This window comes from Danio aesculapii, chromosome 19, assembly GCF_903798145.1.
Source record: "Danio aesculapii chromosome 19, fDanAes4.1, whole genome shotgun sequence".
NCBI classification, from domain to species: domain Eukaryota; kingdom Metazoa; phylum Chordata; class Actinopteri; order Cypriniformes; family Danionidae; genus Danio; species Danio aesculapii.
The window spans coordinates 27,770,979-27,784,825 of NC_079453.1; the positions used below are offsets into that span (position 1 = coordinate 27,770,979).

Below are 13,847 nucleotides of genomic sequence, written 5' to 3' on the forward strand. Positions count from 1 at the left end.
TAATTATAGTTACGCTGTTCCCAGATGAACACACACAAAATATGTCAAAATGGATTGTGCATTAGATCTTAAAGTGGCATATCTGTTATTAAGATCTGTTATTGGTAACTTTAAAAATAGTTAATTAATTTTGTATTTCTACAAAATTTCTACCTGACAAAATTCTTGTCACCATCCAAGTTGTCTAGCATCCAAGTTGTAGGAATAACAAATAATAACTTGACTTCTAGTTGATCAATTGGTATCAGAACGCTACGGTTACTAAAGTAACCCTTCGTTCCCCGAGGGGGGGAACGGAAATGCTATGTGGAAACTTCCACTATGGGGATTTCGTCAGAATCCAATCATCTGAAAGAGTATAAAAACGGGCCAATGAAATGCCAATGAGTTGGCAGCGTCAGCGTGCACAGCTGGCGTCAATGACAATCAGTCATGCTATAAAGACGCAGCCAGTGCCATGCTCGACATCCTTTTCTAGCTGAAGAGACTTTCACGCTCAACAGCTAAGGGACAATCGTTGTGGCGAAGGAACATAGCATTTCCGTTCCCCCCCTCGGGGAACGAAGGGTTACTTTAGTAACCGTAGCGTTCCCCTTCGGATGGGGAACTCCAATGCTATGTGGAAACTTCCACTATGGGGAAATCTATGGAAAACGCCACAACGAAAGAACCTTACTGCGTCCCTGGCGAAGGGTGTGCCACGCAGTAGAGCGAGCGCACCTACAACGCCCCGAGACACAGTCTTCCAACGTGTCCCCTGGCCCTCACTTACCTGTTCCAGTTATGTTTTTCGGGGAGTCGCAATAACCCAGTAAAATAGGTTTTGATACGACAGTACGTTGGGAAAGCGTTCAGTCCCGATAGGGAGGACGCTGCGGAGCTCACCTGTTACCCAGAGGGGAGACCTGGTGACAACCTATGGACTAGCCCAGAGATGGGGAGTCCTTGCATAAGGATGGTTAGCGGGGAGGGAAGACACGAGCCTGCCCTAGAAGGGGGGACTATACCGTGGCTGAGTGAACGTATGGGATCGCCAGCGGGGATCACACATAGCAGGCACCTATACCCAGAACGCGGGCTGACCAGCGGGCATGCCGACAACGTAACGGGCCAACACCTGACTCCTCCGCTGAGTCAGGTGCTGGGGGCCTCGGAGGAACTCTGCAGGGTTCGCCAAAGAATGGGGAACTAAACTGACAAAGCTGAAAAAGCGCACGTATCTCCGGGTTAGGGAGAGTGGCGCAGCAAGCGTGTTTCGACACCTCAACCGAATCGTTTCCTCAATCACCAAGGGTTGCCTAATACCCTTGAGGAAACCGGCTCCACTCGCAGATTGTAACCTTGCAAATGTATTGGGTGTCACCCAACCCGTAGCTCTACAAATGTCTGTCAGAGAGGCGCCGCGTGCTAACGCCCAGGAGGATGCGATGCTCCGTAGTGGAGTGCGCTCTCACCCCCGGGGGACACGGCTCACCCTGGCTCAAAGGCGAGGGAGATGGCATCCACTATCCCGTGGGCCAACCTCTGTTTAGATACGGCACTTCCCATCTGCCGACCACTGTAATGGACAAAGAGCTGGTTAGAGAATCTAAGGCTCTGAGTGTGGTGCCCATATATTCGCAAAGCGCGAACAGGACACAACAATGAAAGGGCTGGGTCTGCCTCCTCCACGGGTAGCGCTTGCAGGCTCACTACCTGATTCTTAAATGGCGTGGTAGGAACCTTGGGCACATAGCTGGGCCGGGGTCTCAGGACAACGTGAGAGTAGGCCGGCCCGAATTCTAGGCACGAGTCACTGACCGAAAATGCCTCCAGGTACCTAACCCTCTTAACCGATGCCAACACGACCAGCAGAGCTGTCTTCAAGGACAGAAATCTCAAGGATACTGAGTCGAGTGGTTCGAAGGGATCCCCACGTAGGCTCGTAGCACTACCGCGAGATCTCAAGAGGGTATGAGAGGGGGGCGGGGGAAAACATCCGCCTCGCACCTCTGAGGAACTGGATGATGAGGTTATGCCTCCCCACGGTGCCGCCATCCACGCATCATGATGAGCGGAGATGGTGGCCACGTAAACCCTCAGTGTGGAGCGCGACAGCCTTCGCTCCACCTGTCCTGAAGGAAAGAAAGCACAACACTGATCTGGCAAGATCGGGGGTCTTCTCGGCGAGAAGCGCACCACTCAGTGAATAGACTCCACTCCAGGGCGTAGGCATGCCTCGTAGAGGGTGCACTAGCCTGAGTGATGGTATTAACCACCGCCACCGGTAGGTTACCTAAGTCTTCCTCGTCACGTCTTATGGACCCTACGTGGAGGTTCCACAGAACTAAGCGAGGGTGCCAGATGGTGCCCTGTCCCTGAGAGAGTAGGTCCTCTCTCAAAGGGACTCGCCAGGGGGGGCGTCGCGAGGAGGGAGAGTTCTGATATCCAGGTCCGGTTGGGCCAGGGGCGCAACTAGCAAGACCTGCCCCTCGTCCTCCCTGACCTTGCACAGAAACTGCGCGAGTAGGCTCACTGGGGGGAGTGCATACTTACGCATGACTCGGGGTGGAGTCGCCATTCTCCCGGGGAAGGAGCTGCCGTGAGAGCCTGTTGGCCGCACGGTTGAGCCCATCCGGGGTATGAATAGCAAGCAGCGACTTCAGCCGCGTATGACTCCAGAGGAGCAGACGGCGAGCGAGCTGAGACATGCAGCGGGAGCGTATACCCCCCATCCGGATGGAATACGCTACCGCGGCCGTGCTGTCCGTCCTGACCAGCACGTGTTGCCCCCTCAGCACCGGAAAAAAGCGGCGCAGAGCGAGAAACACTGCCAACAGCTCTAGGCAGTTGATATGCCAATGCAGCTGGGTTCCCCTCCACAGGTCCGCAGCAGCATGCCCGCTACACATGGCCCCCCCCACCCCATACTGGAGGCATCTGCCGAAACGACAGCCTGCCTGGACGCCTGACCTAGGGGCACACTGGCCCGTAGGAAGAAGGGGTCCTTTCCAGGGGGTGCGGGTGCGGTGACACAGCGCAGTGACAGTCACTCGGTGTGTGCCCGCGTGCCATGCGCGTCTGGGGACCCGATCGTGAAGCCAATGCTGTAGTGGTCTCATATGGAGCAATCCGAGCGGCGTGGCCGCGGCTACGGATGCCATATGCCCCAGGAGCCTCTGAAATAATTTCAGGGGGACCACTTTTTTTCCTGTCGAACTCTCTCAGACAGTTCAGCATTACCTCGGCGCGCTCTCGTGAGAGGCGCGCCTCCATAGTGATCGAGTCCAGCTCCGACCAGAGAAAGGAGATGCTCTGCACGGAGGCGAGCTTGCTCTTTTCTCGGTTGACCTGAAACCCCAACGGGCGGAGGTGCCGGAGCACCTTGTCTCTGTGCATAATCAATTGGTCCCGAGAGTGGGCTAAAACTTAACCAGTCATCGAAATAATTGAGCGTGCGGATGCCGGCGAGCCGAAGGGGCGCGAGGGCACCCTCCGCGAGCTTGGTGAAAACTCGCGGAGACAGAGAGAGCCCGAAGGGGAGGACCTTGTATTGCCACGCTCGACCTTCAAACGCAAACCGCAGAAACTGCCGGTGGCGTGGAAGTGTGGAGATATGAAAATACACGTCCTTCAGATCTATTGCTGCAAACCAATCCTGAGGACGAACGCATCGCGTGATGCGCATCTGCGTAAGCATTTCGGAGCGCAGCCAGTGAAGGCAGCGGTTCAAAATGTGCAGATATAGGATTGGCCATAGCCCACCGCTTTTTTTTTTTTTTTTTTTTTTTTTTGGGGGGCACGATGAAGTGCGGGCTGTAAAACCCGCGCTCCATCTCGGCTGGAGGGCCGGCTCGATTGCATCCTTCGCCAGGAGGACAGCAATCTCCTCTCGCAAGACAGGGGCGGACGCAGGACTGACCCTGGTCGCCCGTGAACCTGGGAGGCCATTTAGCGAACTGAATCGCATAGCCGAGTCTGGTCGTATGGATGAGCCATTGCGATGGGCTGGCCCGCGCTAACCAGGCAGGCAGAGCCCCCGCAAATGGTCCCACCCGCACGATCGCTGACGTGCCAGCGGCGGGGCAGCGTGGAGGGAGTGGGCTCATCCGGGGAGCGCTGGGGTCCCACAGGAGAGCAGGAGAGGAGATGTTCTCGTCTCGCACTCAAACTCCAGGAGAGGGGCTGGGAGTGGAGAGAAAGGAGACCGTTCTCTCGTGCTCCATGAGCCATTGGCGAAATGCACCGATCCTGCGAGCTGGAAGGCATAGCGTCCCAGACTGGCAGTGTTCGGGCTGTCACATCCGGAGGAGGGGAAAAGTGCTCTTTCACTGAGGATTTTGATGGCGTTTTTTTTTTTTTTTTTTTTACGCCTTTAAATAACGTGCCCCGCCCTCCAGCGGGGAAAGAGCAAATTCCCTCCTCCCCAGATGGCCCGCCTCAGGGACGCTTCACGGTCCGTTTTACCGAACTTAGCGGCACCCTGGGCGGGGGACGCTGGTTGCCTGCGCGATGCTCGGCGCAGCCGCGTGGCCGGAGGCGCAGGCGGGGCGGCGAAGCAAAGCTGCGGGCGGGCGTCCTCGGCGAAAAAGCAGCGGTCATACAATCCCGCCGATAGAGACCTCGCCCATCGCCTCCGACTGCTCTTTCACCGGCGTGAATTCCTGGGCGAATTCACTGCCAGTGTCGCCGAACAGGCCAGCCTGGGAAATGGGTGAGTTAAGAAAGCGAACTTTGTCAACGTCACGCACATCACCAGGTTTAGCCTGAGGTGGCATTCCTGGATCACGGATGTGATCATCGTCCTTCCCAGGGCACACACAGCCGACTTTTTTTTTTTTTTTTTTTTTTTGTAAGAGCATAGTCGGTTGCGGTGCGGAGCGCATGCTCAGTCCTGGGTCAGAACCATCCTCGTGCAGCCGGGCCAGCGCCTGCGCTTGGTAGCGCTGGTAGGTGGCCATAGCGTGCATGGTGAGGGGGAAGGCGCACGCAGCACACTGCGTGAGCCTACTGTGCCCATCCAGGAAGAAGGGGATGGGGAGGCTTAGAAGGTCTCGCCTTCATCCTCCACATCACACCCCTCTAATCGGTCCGGCCGCGGAGCTGGGGGATAAACCATCTCCAGAGCCACGGCCGAAGCAGCCTGGGGAAGCACAGCCGCAAAGTCTGCTTCTGGATTCGACGCCGCGCTCAAAGTCCCGGAGGGAGCGAGCGGGTTCGAATCCTCGTCAGACCTTGACAGCCCAACCTCCAAGGATGGTGAGGATGGAAGCGCACGCAGATCGGGCAGAAAAAAGTGCCCTCAGGACAGCGTGAGTTTACTGTGCACTTCCGGGAAGAAGGGGACGGGAGGCTTTGAAGGTCTTGCCTCCTTATATCCTCCACATACACCCATCTAGTCGGTCCGGCCGCGGGGCTGGGGGATAAACCATCACCAGACCCACGGCCGAAGCAGCCCGAGAAAGCACGGCCATCACGTCTGCTTTTTAGATGCTAACGCCGCGCTCTCCACCCCGGAGGGAGGGAGCGAGCGGGCTCGCATCCTCATCAGACAATGACAGCCCATCCTCCGATGCAGCGATGGACATCTGACCCCCGGTGTCATCAGGTGAGAGAGCGACCATCCAAGGACGGAGCGCTTCTCTTCACCTGAAGCTTGGATGGAGCGCGTGGAGGAGCGAGAGGTCCACGGCCCGGGGGCGGCGGATTTACTCTCACTGAAACCCTCAGATCTGCCCGAGTGCCAACCGCAGTGCGGGGGACAACTGGGGTGGGTGGCTCTTTTGCAAGAGCGAGCCGCGATCTTAACTGCGCAACAGACATGACATCAGTGATGGCATGCACTGCCCGCGAGCACCGCATTAACATGCTGGACCCCCAGACATGAAACGCTGTGCTCGTGCCCATCATCCGGGGATAGGAAACCACCGCATCCAGAAACGCACGGTCGGAGTGACGTCTTGAAAAAGACGCGCTGCACGACCGTGTTGCTCTTTTAGGAAAGCTTTTTTCCTATATACAAACCGCTCTTGGAGGACCGGACCCAAAGGACGCCAGGCAAGGGAGAAATACCCAGCTCGACCATCTGCCACTGCGTATACGCGCTCTGGACCGGGAGAAGCTGCTTCTCGATCTCTCTCTGTAGACACAGGTTGGAGATACCCTCAAAGACTCTCTCAGAAGCTTCGTGAAAGGCTCTGAAAGCGAAAGGATGTCGAGCATGGCACTGGCTGCGTCTTTATAGCATGACTGATTGTCATTGACGCCAGCTGTGCACGCTGACGCTGCCAACTCATTGGCATTTCATTGGCCCGTTTTTATACTCTTTCAGATGATTGGATTCTGACGAAATCCCCATAGTGGAAGTTTCCACATAGCATTGGAGTTCCCCATCCGAAGGGGAACTGGCTTATATGAAAGGCAAAGGCCTCTAAAATACGCTTTACCAAAATAAAATATGATCATGCCTTGATTTTTAATTATTTAATTAGGACAGTAAGGTCTAACTTTGCTTAGACAAAAGTCTTGTCATGAAACAGAAATAATGTACAGCACAGAAAATAAAGTAATGGTGCAGTGGAAGAAGAATTAATATTGTGTATGACTTCCATGAGCTTGGACGACTGCATACATACATCTCTGCAATGACTCAAATCACTTATTAATAAAGTCATCTGGAATGGCAAAGAAAGCGTTCTTGCAGGACTCCCAGAGTTCATCAAAGATTCTTTGGATTCATCTTCAATGCCTCCTCCTTCATCTTAACCCAGACATGCTCAATAAAATTCATGTATGGTGACTGCGCTGGCCAATCCTGGAGCACTTTAAACTTATTTGCTTTCAGGAACTTTTTTGGTTTGGACTGTAATGGGCAGTTAGAATGTCTTGATACCTCAGACTGTTGAAAAAATAAAATTACTGTTAAGTTTAAACATTGCAGAATAAGAGGAGTGTCAAAATTCAACATAAAATTGGATAAAATAAGAGCAATATAATAAGTTTACGATATATTATGATACAACATTTCAATGTTATTTAGCGATGTTTAAATTGTACAGTAATTTTATTTTACATAAGGTTACAAGGATTTATTTTTCATTTGATACAGTTTCATTTGTGTATCTTCAAATGAATAGAAACTAATAATTTTTCCTGTTTACAATATAACTGACCCCTTAACTGTCATTTATAAGGCATTTACAAAGCCTAGTCCTCACTTTAGATTGTCTCAAAACTGCATGAAGTTGAGTTAATAAAGCATTTATTAACATACATAGTGACCATTACTATATGCATGAATAATGAGATATATAAACATTGAGTTCAATAGTTTATTAATCATTTACTTACACATTCTGAATGATCTTAAAAAACACCAGCTATTCTCAAATAACTGGCTTGTTAGTAATGCAACACTTAATTTAGGAATAAAAAATTAATCATTAAAAAAGTATGAAAACACAATTATTAAGCACATTATAGATGCGTTTGTAAGTCAAGAATACAGCATTTGTATCTCCAGTTATAAACTGCTTACTAACGTTTATTAATGTAGAGTTAATGCTTAACAGATGATGAATTCACTATTTGCTAATTCTTAAATGGTTCGTAGTGTGTAGTTATTATAAAGTGTTACTGCATTTTTTAATGGATTCTATCGTTTGTTATTTCCTTTATTTATAATTTATGCTGGGTTAGGGTTATAGTTAGTATTCGCACAAGTAAATTACATACAAAGTCAGTGCAATGCACAATGCATTTGCCTCAAAAGCCTCCAAATTGACCTCAAACTCGAAAGTGACCTCAATCACGTCAATGTAAATGTAACTCAAGTAGAAAATTTGAATGAGCCGAAAGACATCCTAAAGATCCCAAACTAGAGTGAATGATGCTTTGCTCCATGTTGTTTTGCTCACAGTGAACAGATCTAGGATTTTTTTTTACATTTTTTTTTGGGGGGGGGGGGGGGGGTTCTGAGACTTTTATTTAAGTATAAAATTTATTTTTATACTTTATACTTTAATTTACTTTTATTTAAGTATGTTGATGTACTTCAAACTGAAAAGGTATATTGAGTAGGGAGTGAGGCTTTCTTTTTGCGCATGTTAAGAATATTGTAGTCAGACTTTCATTGACTGAACAGAAAAAAAATATTCATGCAAAAAGGCGGAACCTCGGAGCCACACCCACTAGTTACGTAATCACCATTTACCAATGGTATTTTGAAAGTGTGCTTCAAAGGTTTATCAACTAAAGTGAACCTTTCTCTTTGGCAAGCCGAAAAAAAATGCCACATTGGAGAGAATGTCTCCAATCTTTGCTAAGATGTAAAACATTACTAACTGGTATTTGAAACTCTAAACAAAGAATAAAAATGTTTTTAATATACCTCAAAAAACACTACGATATATGTCTGAAGCCATTTGTTTTGGGCTCTGGGGAATTTAAGCCAAGAGAAAGTAACCATGGCTTGTTAAATCACAGCCTATTGAATGTCTCTGCATGTGCTAGCAGAAGTCAGGTGTGCTCGGCTCGCTGCCAGGCATCAGAAAAGCACAGTCAGGTTGTGGGCATTAATGCTGAGTGCCGGGAAAGAGTCACATTTCTGGCAAGAAGCATAGTGTGCTTGCTCAGTGCTTACTGCATCAATGATGGGAAAATCTACTGGATAAATGAGGTGTGATTATCGCTTAGCCTCCGTCCCCTTGTGTGGTTTGGCCAAGACAGGTGCTGTACATCTGTCGCTGACTGACTGTGTTTGCTTTGTGTTTATTTATCAATGATATTTAAACTGCAATATAATGAGTGATTTTATAAACGTGATGAAATTACTTGTAAATATTTTATAATTCTTTAATGATGATAATTTTTTAGTTGTTTGTTCATAGCTCATCAAAATGATTACAGTTTTATTTAATGAAGCTAATAACTTAAATTTTTTTAAGCTCAAAATGTTTGAACATAACATTAATGTAACCTCTGGAACATGATTTTAGCTAATGCATTATTAAAATTTTCTAAAAAGACCTTGTTTGTAAAATATTAAATATCTAGTGTTTGTTTTGTCATCTTTACAGGTGTTACCGGACTTGTTCAGCTGGATGAGAATGGCGATCGGGAGATTGACTTTGCTCTATGGGACATGACCGACACGAAGACAGGAGATTATCAGGTACAAAGGCCTTCATCTGATCACATGTACGTTTCCACATTTACAATACACTACTGACAACAACCTCACCACTGTATGCGTCCTAGATTGTGTCAGTGTATAACGGCAGTCAGAAGCAGATGATTTTGGAGCCAGGAATGAAGGTGCACTGGCTGAAGGGAAGGCCGCCTCCAGATATTCCTGAGTGTGGCTTCAAAAATGACAACCCTGCCTGTCTGGCAAGTAAGTGCAGCCCTATATAACTCACGCAATTATAGACCTGTATCAAAAACCACTATATGCTCAGCCAAAATTTGTCTTCCCACATAGTTTCCTGAATACATAGGAAGCCAACCTTATTTCATTTTTACCCTGCTTATGTACTGTATATTTTAGAGTTAAGCACATCTATACTGCAGTATTGATATATCAATACTCACAAGCTACTTGTTTGGTATCAATATCATTGCAAAACAATTGTTATTGACCAATGGCAGCAACTCAATGCATTTAGGCAGGTAGACATGGTCAAGACGATCTGCTGCAATTCAAACCGAGCATCAGAATGGGGAAGAAATATGATTTAAGTGACTTTGAACGTGGCATGGTTGTTGGTGCCAGACAGGCTGGTCTGAGTATTTCAGAAACTGCTGATCTACTGGGATATTCACGCACAACCATTTCTAGTTTTTACAGAAAATGGTCAGAAAAAGAGAAATATCTAGTGAGCGGCAGTTATGTGGGTACAAATGCTTTGTTGATGCCAGAGGTCAGAGGAGAATGGCCAGTCTGGTTCGAGCTGATAGATAGATGACCACACCGGGTGCCACTCCTGTCAGCTAGGAACAGGAAACGGAGGCTACAATTCACACAGGCTCACCAAAATTGGACAATAGAAGATTGGAAAAGTGGTGCCTGGTCTGACGAGTCCCAATTTCTGCTGCAACATTCAGATGGTAGGGTCAGAATTTTCATCAACAAAATGAAAGTATGAATCCATCCTGCCTTGGTGTGGGGGATGTTTTCTTGGCACACTTTGGGCCCATTAGTACCAATTGAGCCTACTTGAGTATTGTTGCTGACCATGTCAATATGGACCAAAATCTCTAAGGATTATTTCCAGTACCTTGTGAATCTATGCCAAGGATTAAGGCAGTTCTGAAGGCAAAAGGGGATTCAACCCGGTACTAGTAAGGTGTACCTAATAAAGTGGCCAGTGAGTGTAACTGTTGCTAATAAAAAGGCTAATTGTGTTTTACAAAATGTAATAATAGGAAATATGTATGAGCAATCAAAATTAAAATAGTTTAATAAGTTAGAAAATAAAAGTTTCTGAATGATAAAAATTATAAAATTTGATAAAATAAATAAAATGTTTCTGATTGTTGCTGCATAATAATTGTGGAAAGCTGAAGCAGAAAAAACAGCCCATTTAATGATTAAGGAATGTTTACTTAAGTCCAAAATACACCTATTATGTTGATGTATTAGATTATTTTAATAATCTTTGTTTTAATAATTGTTATTATCTATACATTTTTTAAATATTGTATTATTTTAAATAATGTTTTGTATTTATTTATTAGTCCTCATATTTGCTTTTTCTGTTAATGGCCAGTGTGTGTTATGCAGAGATTTGTCTTTAAATTATATATTTTGAGATACATATACATAAATATAAATAATAATATTTCTAGAATGCATTATTTTATAGTTTTTTGCATATAGCTTTTGATTTAGTAGTGTGTTATATAGCTTTTTGGAAATGTAAACATCTTCCAAGTTTCAACTATACAAATTCATATTAAATGAACTTATCAAAAGAAACAGTTGATTTAAAATGAATCATTACAAGTCTTCATGAGTTCGACTAGGGGCCTGCAAACAACCTTTACATTGACCCTTAAACACTTTAGATGTAGCTTTGATGTGGAAGAGTACTTTTTAAACCTGGCACTTTAAATAAACATTGCAATACACAGATTATGTACAGAAGCGTATGCTTTTTAAGTGTAATTTGATAATTTTGCTTTTGAAATGAGGACTGGAGTGGTGAGTTAATAGATGCAAAAATGTGCAAGTATAAGTGGGATGAAGCACATGGAGTTAATGATTAATGTGAAAATGAAATCTAGGCATGTTTCATGTTGTTTTAATGATGCCCTGCAATGTTCTTTCATTAAATTTAGGTTAATAACAGATCTAAAAATACCATACAGCAGTTGATCATTGTTGTGAGAGCTTCATTTACTGGAACTTTGCATCTCAATACCTGAAAATGTTTTTCAGAAGGCCAAGTGAGGAGCCTCAGTTAGAAAAGCACATTTTGTTGTGCAGTACATTTTAATTAGGGATGCACGGACAGGGATTTAATTTTAATTATTTATTTTTTGACCTATAACAATATTGATTTTAACAAAAAAAACTTGGTTCAGTACTGATATTGATTAATTCCATATAGTGCTTTAAAGTATTAGCTAGTTTTTCCTCCATTAAATTAGTTTTACTGTACATGGTGTGGACCCAGTTTACATTTAACTGTCCAGCATTTTAGGATAGGCACAAGTTAAGATAAAAAATGACAATATGACAATCTTCAAAGCGGATTTACTTTTAAGTAACTTTTATTTGACACACAGTTGAAGTCAGAATTATTAAACCCCCTGAATTATTAGCCCCCGTTTATTTTTTTCCCTAATTTCTGCTTAATGTAGAGAAGATTTTCTCAACACATTTCTAAACATAATAGTTTTAATAACTCATTTCTAGTAACTGATTTATTTTATCTTTGCCATGATGACAGTAAATAATATTTGACTAGATATTATTCAAGATACTTCTATACAGCTTAAAGTGACATTTGAAGGTCTAACTAGGTTAATTAGGTTAATTAGGCCGGTTAGGGTAATTAGGCAAGTTATTGTATAACAATGTTTTGTTCTGTAGACTATCGAAAAAATATATAGCTTAAAGGGGCTAATAATTTTGACCTTAAAATGTTCTTTAAAAATTTAAAACTGCTTTTATTCTAGCCAAAATAAAACAAATAAAACTTTCTCCAGAAGAAAAAAAATTATCAGACATACTGTGAAAATTTCCTTGCTCTGTTAAACATCATTTGGTAAATAGTTGCAAAAGAAGAAAAAAAATGTCAACGGGATTAATAATTCTGATTTCAACTGTGAGTGTAATATAAACAGTGACATGGATATTTACTGATATTTACTTTGTTGAAAAACAACAAGTAAATTAAAAAAAAAAGTAGCGCTCTTCCACCTAGTTACGGAGAATCTGGCAGCCAGGCAACAGAGTGGCGATGTAACACTAGACATAACACTAGTTTGTCCAAAATCTGCTGTCTTTGTGAAAGGTAATGAAATGCAAATATGTGTAGCTTGTTTTCTGTCTTTTGTTCCTCAGAGACGGTCACCATGCACCAGATGATCTCCATAGTGGTGTGCTTCATCTTCATCATCATTGTTACAGTCACAGTCTTCATATACAGGTCAGTACATGAAAAAAACCTCGCAGATAGACACTGTCTATATTAAAAAGCGAGCAACATGACATGACAAGACAAAAGTGCTTTAATAAAGGTTTTTCGAGTCTTGTTTTGTTATGTTATTGACTTGCACTCTAGATATGGTGTAACACTAGATGTCAGGTATTCGAATGCTGAGGTCTGGGTCTGATATTTTATCTCTCTGTCTGTCTTTCTTTCTGTCTTTCTCCTCTATCTGATGTTTAATTAGGGAACTTACTGCCAGACCACGACAGAGACAGAAATAGCAACTCAGTCCACGTGGCGTCATCACTTATATGTGACCATGTATCCAATGACAATGAACTGCATATGATTTCTGTAAAGTTCATGCAGAGGATTGCAGCCGGTGATGGTTGTGCTTTATTACAAGTTTTCAGCTGTTCTCCAATTATCCTGTAGATTAGCGATGTCTATTCAAGCACATACTATTACCGTAATTTTACTTCATTTAAAGTGTCTCTGTTATGCTTTTTTTGAATATTAGTCTGTTTGTAAACATAAAAAGTCTGCAAAATTTCAAAGATCAAAGTGGAGAATAAATGGAGTTATTGTCTTCTAGATCAGTGGTTCCCAAAGTGAGGGATGCTGGACAATGTGGGGGGTGGGGGGTGGGGGGGGGGGGGGTGTGGGGTCGCTTGGTGATTTTCAAAAATCAAATAAATTTGATTAAACTATTAAAATTACCATATTTTATTTTATTTATACCCTATTGAAGATAAAAAAAATAGTATTTATATAAAAAAACAATCAATTAATAAGCCATCAGCCTTTTGATTTTTTTTTTCCTTTGAATTGCAGCCCCTGGGGTGGTAATAATATTAATTTTAATATTTAATATTAGTAGCATTAGTCACGGTACCATGGTAAACTATGACACCTTTACAGCACTCCCATACATTTAAAATAAATGATTTTTTAAAGAATAAAAAAAAAAAACATACGTGACTGAACATGGAGAACAATCTCCAAGTGGCAGTTTCCAAAATTAAACCAAGAATAGACTTGATAAACATGGTGCCCACCAGTTTCATTAGATGAGGTTAACATATTGAAGCCCAACGGCAACTATATTTGTCGAAGTTCATAGTAGCCATTTTCCTTTTATAAGCAATTTTATACATGTTATACAAGTTTAATTTCTTAATGACATGCAAGCAAACAACCAAATAAAAT

At 44.2% G+C, this 13,847-nt stretch overlaps 1 protein-coding gene across 1 annotated transcript in view; it reads left to right on the top strand.

Annotated features, from left to right (window-relative positions):
• Window positions 1-13,847, top strand: part of npr1a (natriuretic peptide receptor 1a) — a 189,531-nt gene that overhangs the window by 130,620 nt on the left and 45,064 nt on the right. The window contains exons 6-8 of the mRNA XM_056479373.1: window positions 9,057-9,151; window positions 9,238-9,373; window positions 12,551-12,635. Coding sequence (XP_056335348.1) covers window positions 9,057-9,151; window positions 9,238-9,373; window positions 12,551-12,635 — 316 coding nt within the window. The remainder of the gene's footprint in view (window positions 1-9,056; window positions 9,152-9,237; window positions 9,374-12,550; window positions 12,636-13,847) is intronic.